Genomic DNA, 11,102 nt, shown 5'->3' with positions numbered 1-11,102 from the left:
ACCCCAGTGCCACTCTCAAGCTGAACACCCTTCTGCTGGTTGCTCTCTGTTAGGCAGTTCTTAGAACAGGAGGCTGCAGCTGGTGACCTCTCCAGGTCCTTCCAAACCAAGATTTATGGTCTCCCAAAGCTTCCAAATTTATTTTGCATCTTTCTGGGATTACACTGAGCCTGAGGGTCTCTGTCATGTCTTCCCCCTGTCACAAAGGTTCCTGTGTTCATCCAGTTCTAGATAGACCAAGGAGTGGAGGCTGGGACAAATATCATTGCCAATCAGAATGTTTTATTACAAAGGGCAGTAAAATATGAGATGCTAATCTGAAGAAAACATTTCTTTCTAGATAGAGGCAAAACTTGCACAAAAGTTGTCTTCCTGTGATTAGACTTCTGTCATCTGTAGGTGATTCAGTTCAACTGCTGAAAAAGCTGAGGATCAAAGGAATTTCTTCAGGATTTTCCTTCTGGATAATGGAAAGACCAAAACAAGTAAAAAACTATAGAAGCAGCAGCAGCACATTATTCTCCAGGATTAGGATTTCTTAAGAGGAACCTATGGCACAGAACACACATTTCAAATTAGTACCTTTACACAAATCTCCCACTGGAATATGTCATAAGTTTCAAAACAAGATGGATGGTCAGAGTCAACAATTGCACAGTATCTCCCTTGTCAGGAAAAGCATTTTATTTAAAGCAGTTTCTAATCGACACTGACCCCAGTTCTTTTTGAAGTGTGGGCCAGAATGGGTCATTCTGATCTACAGCAATATGAGATTTGCATATTTCTCATTATTCTACATGTTTTTCATTGTGCTCCCAGAAAAAAACCCCAAGTCTCTTATCCTCTTCTTGTTCTGCAGCTGCTTGCCTGACATTTTTGAATCATTACCTCTTCTGGCACACATCTGATTTCAGTTGGAATATGTGGAGCAGGGAGTATTGTACTCTGAAAGGCCATATTCATCTGGAAAGAAGGAAGGAAGAAAACATTTGTATGAGTGAGAAATCATTCTGACCCCAGTCTATCTGCATCTCCCATTAACATGCTACAAAACAGAAGACATTTGATAAATTTTGTGGTAGACTCCCAGTTGTCAAGGCACCCAGTTGCAGGGCTGCATAGTCAGAGACCAGGGCATTCTGACCATGTTTGTCAGGACACATCATTGCTGTCACCATGCAAGTCGTGGATCAGGTGGCAGAAAATGCACTCCAGGGTCAATTCTCTGACTGCTGCTGCTGCTAATCTGCTAGGATTCAGTTCAGGAAAGCTGGTCAAAGGCACTTATTTCTCTAGTTCTAGTTACTTAAACTCCTCTTTTGTTAAATGGGATCGTCATTCCTACTTAAGTATTTAAATTCCACTAAGGAAGATTTTTTTGATGCAGCCTACAATGATGATATTAGTAAAAAAATTAGCTAATGCAGTTCGGGGAAGTCAGGAACAGTGCTGCCTTTGAGTTATTGATTTTAACCATCATGTCCAAACTGTTGAGTGAAAGTGGAACCACATGTCTTTTTGTATTGTTTTGTAAGAAAGAAGCTCTCAAGTATCACTTTCTTATCTGCTTTATGTTGAAATGAAGCAAGAAATGTAAACACGGGAGGGCAGGAGCTGTTTATGCTCTGCAAAACATTTGCAGTCTAATAATCAAAACCAGCAGAATTGCTAAATGGGTCTCTCTTTGTCCCCCCCTTTGTCACAGGTTTTACCGAGGCCTGCTGGGGGGTCTCCTACCTGTTTCATAGTAATCGTATATATGCACAGGCACTGGTTTGATGTCTGAGACAGGCAGGCTTTGCTCCACACCGAAGGAGAAGCTGATTTCCTTCTGGGAGACCTGGAAATGGCAAGACAAGAAGATGCATCAGAACTTTTTCATAACTATCCCTGAGGCTAAGGTTGAAAAGATTAATTTCTGCATCAGACTGTATGACAATGTGCTACTCTACAGCTCCCTCCAGTTTGTAAACTTGATGTTAAATCAGACAATTGTTTAAAAGCTGTTGCTAAATATGTTTTGCTGCTAAAATTGCGTGCTCTTTTCTTTTCTCCTCATCCTATTTCCATTGCCAATTATCCCAACCTAATTCCCTGTTTGTGTGGTTTTCAGCACATCAGCATTCATCCTATAATAGAAAATGGCTGTTAGTTTCTTTCCTTGCTTTTTCCCAACTAAAATCACCTTCAGTACCCCTAAGAATCTTCTCCCTACTTTTCTCCCTTTAATTACTTTGATCACATATCTCCATTATCCCCTGTGATATTGGATTGAGTGAAGTACTTTTACATCTTTAAGGCACTGGTATCGTTAATATGCTATTAATAAGATTTTTCTTTTATTTGGAAGCCTGTTTTAAACTTCCAGTTTTATTAAACTGAAGGGAAACCTCCCAAACCTACCTTCTGAAGGTAGAAGAGTATGTGGTTGTTCTTGATGTCTACGCGATCCACAACGGAATTCTCGAACCGAAGCTTTAAATAAGGCAAAACACAGCAATGTTAGCACGGGAGACTTGCCAAGGAGACTTACAGATTCCGCAGCAAAATGCGTTTAAAGAGGCTGCTGTGCTCCTTTTATGCCACCCCGCCATCTAGTCGCCAAATAAAGAAATGCAGGTTGAGTGTTTTTACAACCTGATGCGTGCAGACCAGTCACAGTGGTGAACAGTTCCACCAGCCAGCTTTGGTACTTGTAACTTCCATCATCAACCTAAAAATTCTCTCATTTCAAAGCGAATTTACAATTAATTTCTGCAGCTCAAGCTGACTCACTTGCTAGTCCATTTTATGTTTTAAATAAATGTTTAAAAACATTTAGAAAAGAATGTGAACAAAATTATTTTAATATCAAAACATACACACCTAAAATATTCTAAACTTTAAAAACCAGCTTATTTTCTTGAAGTGTATATGAAGAGGAGTAGGATGCCAAACAGAATATCATCTCAACAGAAAAAATCTTCCAAAGAAAATGTATTAATTTCATACAGTTCCAGCCAAAAAAAATCAGGCTTGAACACTGAATTATTATAAATACACAAAGTATGAGCAGATTCTACCAAGAATTTAATTCTTCTTTTTATCTGCTTGAAAATTACAGGTCTTGACTTGAAGGTAACTCATCTATTGTGAACTTAAATTGTATTAAGAACCTAAACTAGTTGCTTATCAGTGTTGTCCCCAGAATTGTCATCATCATAATCAAATTTCTGGATAGCAAAGGAGGAGGATCAAAAAAGGACCTCGTTTTTTTGGTTGTTTGTTAAACTGTACTGTAGAGGAAGAAATAACCCTTGTCAAAGGGATAGTAATGCAAAATGCCAATTGAAGCAATTTATGGCAGAAGTGTTCCTCGCATAGATTCTGTCAGGCTGTATGACTACAGACTCATGCACACAGACACTAAGAGCACAGGGAAATCCCATTATCCTGAGCAGAGCCCCTGGAGCACTCTGACCCTCCCCCTTGGGGCTGCCACAGGGCAGTGACCAGCCCGTAGTCAGAGTGTGAGAGCCACAGGGTGAGTCAGCAGCAGAATATCCCCGGATCACCTTGCAGACTGAAGGGGAATGCTGCCTGCAGACCATGGGGCTGAATATGGGATGCTGGGACTCAAGAAAGAGTTTTTATGGGGTGTTTAGGGGAAGAACCAGAAGTAACAAAGAGAGGGATAAAATCCAGTTGGAAGGGAAAAGGGTGGAAAATGAGATAAAAGAGGCCAATTGCACATGAACAGGTTGGTGGTCACACACTTGTCTGCCCTGCACCTGGTTACCACAGCCCCTCCTGCCTTCTTATTAATCTCTGTTCCTGGCAATTTTCCAGGGTGAAAGGCTCTCTATTCCATGTGAATGTGTGTGCAGGGAGTGCAAGTCCCTGAAGAGAGGATCAGAGACCGTGTGCCTGGGGTGCCGGCACCCTGGGACACCAGACTGCAGGCTTATAGTGACGGGAGTATGTGTGTCAGCATGTGCTCACCAGTGACAAACTGGAACAGCAGCCAGCTCCTGAGTCAGGCAGAAATCTGACCCAAACGTTGGTGACACCAGAGCATCCAAGGCAGCTACCAAAGGCACCAGAGTGTCCAAGCCTACTTCTGGAGAAACCATACAGTCTTGGAGATGGACATCTGGAGCAGCTAGTGGAGACTTATTTGCCTGTCTCTGCATGTATGTGTCTGTCTGACATCACTGTGAAACCAGAGGACCCCAGCTCACCTACTGCATGTTAGGAATGCTTATAGAGGCCCTCAGCATGCATGCATGGGGATGGGGACCTCAGTTCCAAGCACTGAAGTGGGTCTCAGGCCTTGAAGGAGGCACATGTCCAGGCGCCACCAACTCAAGTGTCCAGGGGCAGCTGCTGGGCAGACTGAGTGCCTGAGGCCAGCGACCATGAGGAGCCACATTGTGTATTTGCATGTATATATGTGCTTGTGCATGTTTATGTATTTATTTATTTATCTTTCCCACAAATGAGATTTTAATCTGATGAGGCAGAAAAAGGGGAAAGGACAAGGCCATTTGTGCTATCTGTGTTTGTGGAAGTGCTGTCTTTCCTCTCTGCTGATCTGTGTGGCACATATATTATGTATATATGGCTATATATGTGTAGTGTGTATGTCTGCTTATTGGGAATATAGACTGAACTTTGCTGTTGGTTGGACCTGGGGATATGAAGTCTTAGTTCTCCTGGGCTAATCTCCTGGATTTGGCAACTCCTAACAGATCTGTCTTCAACACATAAACAGCTACAAATTTGAAGTCCAGAGTATGTGAGAGGTGGCTATGTCCAGGGACTTTGCAGTAGTCCCATGGGCTCAAATTTGCTAATCAAAGACTGTGTTTAACAACTTCCTATGTTCTTAGGCTTTATCATTCACATTGGTCCCATTTTTTACCTTTTTCAGGGAAGATTCTTCAGGAACAAATCCTGAGAGCATTTTCACATCAATAATAGCCATGTTGGAGACGTTGCGGTTTCCTGTGTAACTAAAATGAGAGAAGTTCTGTTAGTCTGGTCTGCAAATGGAAAGGATACCAGTGGATGACATTTTTAGCTCTCAGTAATCCTGTTTTTCTTATTAAACTGTTAACTGCCTGTACTTCCTTTCTTGGATGCTTTACCAAACTGTGAATGCAGGAGGTAGGTCAGTAAAAGGAGGTTACCTGGCAGACAGGACAAGGTCAAACTTTGGTGGATAGTTGCCTGTGCAAGACACATTTGCTGTCCTTACAGACAGAGAGAATCCTGCAGCTTTTTTTGGCAAATGGATGTTGTATCTCAGGGTGGTCTGAAAGAGATAGAAAGTGTGGGATGGTCACAGACCTAAGGGAGAGCATGACATATGGAGAGGAACAAAGCATGGAGAGCCCCCTGCTTAGTTCCCAGAGGGTGGTGCTGAGTTCCCAGCTTGCTTACCTGCAGATAGACACAGCTAGTGCCATTCACCTCCACGCTGTAACTCCCTGGAATAGTGGGTAAGGACGCCTGCTGCAGTAAGAAGCGGTTCTTGTCGTTCACCTGGAAAATCTTACTGGGGGTCTCCATGGAATGGACTTGGACTGTATTAAGGTTTTTTTTGGAGAAGGTGAGATATCCATACTGGGCTAAAGCTTGGAGAGCAACCACAGTGTCCTGAAAAGAATAACATGATCCCCAATTAGATACTCAGGTGTAAGATGGTGTGTGAGGTTAGCACAGATCCTATTTCCCTGATGCCTTGTCAGTACTCATGAATGCAGGGGGGCTTTCAAAGAGCCAAGGAAACATGACACAAATTCTTGTAGAACTTGTCCTGGTGGACAGAAAGCTGTCCCTGAGCCACCAGTGTGCTCTGGTGACCAGTAGACCATCTGTGATGCACTAGGAAGGGCTTTGGCAGCAGGTGGAGGGAGTTGATCCTGCCCCTCTACTCAGCCCTAGGGAGGTGTATCTGGAGTGCTGTGTCCAGTCTGGGCTCCTCAGTACAGCAGAGACATGGAACTCCTGGAGCAGGTCCAGAGGAGCATCATGACAAGAATGATTAAAGGACTGGATCATCTCTTACAAAGGCTGACAGATCTGGGCCTGTTCAGCCTTGAAAAGAGACAACTGCGAGGAGATCTCAGAAATATCTCAAGGGAGGGTGTCCAACCTCTTCTTGATTGTGCTAAGCGATAGAAGAAGAGGCAATGGGCAGAAAATGATGCACAGGAAATTCCACCTGAACATGAGGAAGAACTTCACTGTGCAGGTGACTGAGCACTGGGACAGGCTGCCCTGAGAGGTTGTGGAGTTTCCCTCATTGGAGATGTTCAAGAGCTGCCTGGACACTAAGTGCTCTAGGATGACCCTGCTTGAGCAGGGAGGTTGGACCAAATGACCCCCTGTGATCCCTTCCAGCCTCACACATTCTGGATTCTGTGATTCTGGAGCAACAGATTTTAATTATTGCACAAAACCTGGCATAATGTTGTGTCAGCAGTGACTGCTGTCCGTGGCCAACTTGGAATTCAGGTAAATTCTCACTGCTGAAAACCAAATTATGTGTAAAGCTATGCAGATCATGGTGTACCTTTGACAAGGCGACCCATGAAAGCACCAGTTATCCAGTATTACTCAAATCCACATGCAGTCATAAAGATTTGTTATTTTTCAAGATTCAGTTTGCAGACTGTACTGCTCCAAGACACTTTCTTTTTACCACACCCAATTGTTACCTGGCTGGAGGAAAAGCCACCATAGGGGTTCTGTTGTTTGATAAGCCAGTACACAACACGGGAAATGTAAGATAAGTCTTCTGGAATGAGTTTGGTTCTGTTGAGAAGAGCCAGGAGCACATAGCTGGTCATTTCAATCTCAGCAGAAGGGGCACGGGAATAGAAGTCAGAGAAACGTTCTGCTGGTGGCATGTTTTCTCTCTGCCAGTAAACAGATCCACCTGAAAACAGAGAAGTGGAATATAAAAAGCATGGAAAAAACAAGTTTTGTCAGATCTTGGTGTCCTGAACTGGGTAAGTTTTACTACCAAGCTGGAAAAGAAAACAGGAAGGGATGGAAAGGGAATAATAAAAGCAGGCTGTATAAGACAAAGAGGGATTGAAGTGAAAGCAGTGCAGTAGAAGGATGCTAAGGCAGTTGCAAGCAGGAGCACATGACATAGCACAGGGAGGTGGGTTTGTTCAGCATTACAAGAGGAAACTAAGTGAAAAATTAGGTACAATCTTTCTATTGAAAGATCGGGCTTGAAAAGACCTTGGAAGACCTTGGGCTATTGAAAGACCTTGGGCTGAGACATTCAGGGGACTCTATCTCCCCCTAAATTATTTCAAAATTTCATAGATAGGCCACAGCTCAAACTTTCGTGATGCCAAAAGAGACAGACAGAAAAACTCCTAGAAATAAATTCAGTAGCATAGCAGGCATGAAAGGCAAGGGAAGGGAGAGCATTCCTGACAAAACTGTGCATCAGAACAGCTCATAAGATCCAACAGGCCATTCCATCTGCTGCACTGCCTCTGCCATGGCCATGCTGCACTTACCAGCCCTGACAGCTGCCCCATCCAGCTGCTCAAGGAAGAACTGGCGTCTTTCCTCTCTGCCAGCCAAGCCATAAACATAGGCAAGGAGGGCCTGGTTGTATAGGTTGTGGACCCCACTGTTAAATGCAGTCTCCAAACAGTTCATGCCACTCCGAACAACGGGATGCTGGTAATGCAAAACACAGTGGGGTGTCAGGTACTTGGATTTGTGTCTCCACACAATACTTTCTAAATACCTCCATCATTGCTGAAGCTGCAATCTCTGACTCTTTGTGCTAGAAATATACATGATCCATGGCATGTTTAATAGCCTATAGACTGTATCCTGTAAAAAAATGCCCTTCCAGTCATGCTGCCTCCTTTCTAAATTTATTTAGAGGCAGCATGGCCAAAATAAGAGAGTAATGTTTCTATTCCTGACTCATGAGATGAGCCTGTTAGAGAGAAACCTTTGTCCCTTGGTTGCTTTAGCAATAAAATGTGGATCATTTTTATAGAACTATGTAAAGTGCATTGAGACCTCATGATTAAGCAGGCTCTCTCAAATGGACATTGCTTGTTTGCTAGGTACAACTACCAAGGTAACTCTTCAGACCTTTTAACCTTATTGACTATCTCTGTGAACTCTTCTTCCTCTCAGAACCACCAGCATACTACTTACCATGTTGTGTCTCTGCAACTTCACTTAAACATGTGACACTGGGTTTTGGAACTGCTTATGAAGATATTGGAAACTACATTCATGTTGCTCCAGAACTGTTTGATTCTGCACAATGTTTTCATCCTGTTGGTCTCGTGTACCCTGATGATGGCTGATACTACCATGTGTGAGGGATGTTCAAAAAATCAGCACATTTAGAACGTGTTTGTCAGATTTGGAACAATTCTCCTCCTCCCCATTATAAAAAGAACAAAGTTGGCATAAAACAACGTCACAAGGATATGAAGGAAATATATTACAGAGAACAGAACTTGGCTCTCATTTCCCAATGCCAAGTACTTCAACCAGCAGCTCATAGTTTCCTTCCATTATTAAGATTTCCATAGGGAAATGGGCATTGGAACTAAATGCACAAAGTGAGTTTGTAGACTGAAGATTTGGACAGCTTGAACTTTGGACAAGGGAAATTCAGAGAAAATTCCAAAGTGGATTTTGGATGGAGTGGGCAAATTTTGCACCTACTTAGACTACCATTGTCTAAAACAGCTGGACTCCTCAGGGGTGTTTCAAGGGAATCCATAAGCCCTGGATATATAACTGAATTGTAACACTCATTAAATACTTGCAGGAGACTGCAGGGTTCTGAAAACAACTGTCTACAATCAAATGCTGTCCTACAAAGAATATTTGAGTTCCTCATTGTAAAGGAAAGCTGATGAGAGGACTGTGACTTGAGCAGTTTGACAAATGTCTGACTGGGCTAACAGCACCAAAAACCTACTGCAGCAGAGTGTCCAGCCTCCAGCAATGATGCCACAACATAGGCTGTGAGGGAGTACTCAGCTTCTTCTCCACCCTGATGAAAAACAAGTAAAGAACTGGTTAGGATGAATGTCCTAGGAATAAACAACATATGAATTAATTCATAGTTCATATATCAGTTAGATTTGAGATCAGCAGTAATTTCTGTCTCCCTGTGTGCACAGGAACAAGAAAAATCAAGTTTACAGAGGATAAAGCCAAAGTAATTGACTGCATCTTCTTGGCTTTTGTACATGTGTAATAAAGCAGACAATAGCTTGTGGCTGAGCACAAAATGCAGTGGTGGAAAATAAAACCTGAGACTTAGAAAGTTCTACTTGTTTTTACCTCCTCATCAAGAGCACACATAAGAATCATGCCCTGCTTGTGTAGGAGAGACACGAGATAACACTACCAAGAAGAGTAAGGGTGTGCTGAAGAGTAAGTTTGTGTCCTATCCAAATAAATCCAGACAGCAGGACTGGAATTTTGTGGCTATACTTATCTCAATTACCTTCAAAGCATTGTTGAAATGTGATCCAGCATTTTCAAAGCAGCCATCTGACTTCTGCTTGCTTGCCAGCCAGATCAAAGTTTGGGACTGGACGTTGTCATCAATGTAGATGTAGCGCTTGGCCTGCTCCAGGGATTTGTACACAAAGGCAGTGAGCCTGCAGGTGATCCAGAAACAGAAGGCAGGTATGGTGTGAACAAGACCAAGGACATTTACCAGTGCACAGGATGTGCATAGAAAATGATGTAAAAAGAACTTTATAATGTTTGAGGTAAAAGAAGAAAGTGTTTTCTAAGTTTTAAGTAAATAAAATACATAAAATTGTCATGCTAATAATTGACCTGATATGACTCCATTACTGTGCTGGAACCTTTCTTATAGAGCAATGGTAAAGTATAGACACAGGTTGGTGACTGATGTTAGCAATTTCTAGTCTTAGTTAATTGAATTATGAAGCAAACCAGATTGGAAGGGACCTTTGGAAGTCTCCTGTTCAACCACCTGCTTAAACTAAGGCCAACTTCAGAGCTGTGTCAGGCTACTCGGTCTTTTGTCCAGTCATGTGAAAATCTCTAGGAATAAAGATATCCACATCCTCTCTGGGCATTTATCTCAGTGCTATGGCCTTCTCCTGGGGAAGATTTATATTTCTTCTACCCACTTGGAGTGGTCTCTGTAGCAACTTGAGTAAGGACAAACTCTTGTCCTCACTCTGTGCAGCTCCAACAAGAGTCTGGCTGTATTTCCACAGTCCCCACCTAGGCAGCAGAAAAGTTTACCCAGGTCTCCCATTATTTTCTTCTTCTACAGGCTAAACAAATCCAGATCCTTTAGTTTTCTGTTGAACATTATGTACTCCAGCTTCCCACCATCATACCACCCTTTGGTTGCCCACTTTCCAGTTATTAATTTCTCCTTTACTAGGAGATTCAAATTAACTGAACTATATTCATTTAATCTATTAAAAACAAGAATCACGGAATACTTGGATCTTTTTTCAAAGCCTAAAGATCCTGTGCCAGGGAAATAGAAAATGCCATCACTTACCATACACTCCCTTCTCTATCTCGTAACCCAAAGGAGCTGTAGGATCCATCCCTGTGTTTGTATGATAGCTGTTTCTGGTAGCCTGAAAACACAATAAGGAAGACACATTTACACATTTTCTAATCCGAGAAAAGGATTTGTTCTGCTGTTTGTTGAACTGCAGAAGTAAGACTTTTGGATTTAGTATCAGGTAATGGATATCTGGTGAATAATGCCAACCACTGAAAGAATTCCAGCTGCTTTTACTCCTGGACATGCTGCTTTTGGAGTGCTCTCATTGCCTGCTCCTGTGCAATTATTGTGGTACTGGAATTCAGAGATCAGTGCTCACCATGTTGAGTTGAAGTGTTCAAGGCAAACAATCACAATACTAGATCACAGGATCACAGTTTATTCTGAGTTGGAAGGGACCAACAATGGTCATCAAGTCCACCTCTTAACCATGCAAAGAACCACAAAAATCACACCATCTCCCTGATATCATTGTCCAAATGCTTCTTAAACTCTGTCAGGCTTGGTCCTGTGAGCATTTCCCTGGGGAAGAAGATGGAAG

The 11,102-nt window shown here is 42.5% G+C and overlaps 1 protein-coding gene across 4 annotated transcripts in view; it reads right to left on the bottom strand.

The window, feature by feature from the left end:
• Window positions 1-262: 262 nt before the first annotated feature.
• Window positions 263-11,102, bottom strand: part of LOC135451443 (ovostatin-like) — a 34,647-nt gene continuing 23,807 nt past the window's right edge. For 3 of the 4 annotated variants that reach the window (XM_064720654.1, XM_064720644.1, XM_064720671.1), the window contains 12 exons: window positions 10,550-10,631; window positions 9,503-9,659; window positions 8,969-9,043; window positions 7,527-7,692; window positions 6,705-6,925; window positions 5,425-5,640; window positions 5,172-5,296; window positions 4,904-4,994; window positions 2,404-2,475; window positions 1,738-1,840; window positions 889-963; window positions 263-460 (listed from right to left, as the gene is read on the bottom strand). In XM_064720654.1, the coding sequence (XP_064576724.1) occupies window positions 911-963; window positions 1,738-1,840; window positions 2,404-2,475; window positions 4,904-4,994; window positions 5,172-5,296; window positions 5,425-5,640; window positions 6,705-6,925; window positions 7,527-7,692; window positions 8,969-9,043; window positions 9,503-9,659; window positions 10,550-10,631 (1,361 nt within the window). In that variant the 3' untranslated portion in view covers window positions 263-460; window positions 889-910. Of the gene's footprint in view, window positions 550-888; window positions 964-1,737; window positions 1,841-2,403; window positions 2,476-4,903; window positions 4,995-5,171; window positions 5,297-5,424; window positions 5,641-6,704; window positions 6,926-7,526; window positions 7,693-8,968; window positions 9,044-9,502; window positions 9,660-10,549; window positions 10,632-11,102 lie in introns of all 4 variants that reach the window. The other variant, XM_064720664.1, reaches the window with a different exon arrangement.

Source organism: Zonotrichia leucophrys, chromosome 1 (assembly GCF_028769735.1).
Source record: "Zonotrichia leucophrys gambelii isolate GWCS_2022_RI chromosome 1, RI_Zleu_2.0, whole genome shotgun sequence".
In the NCBI taxonomy this organism is placed as follows: domain Eukaryota; kingdom Metazoa; phylum Chordata; class Aves; order Passeriformes; family Passerellidae; genus Zonotrichia; species Zonotrichia leucophrys.
This window is presented reverse-complemented; position numbering and strand designations above follow the sequence as displayed.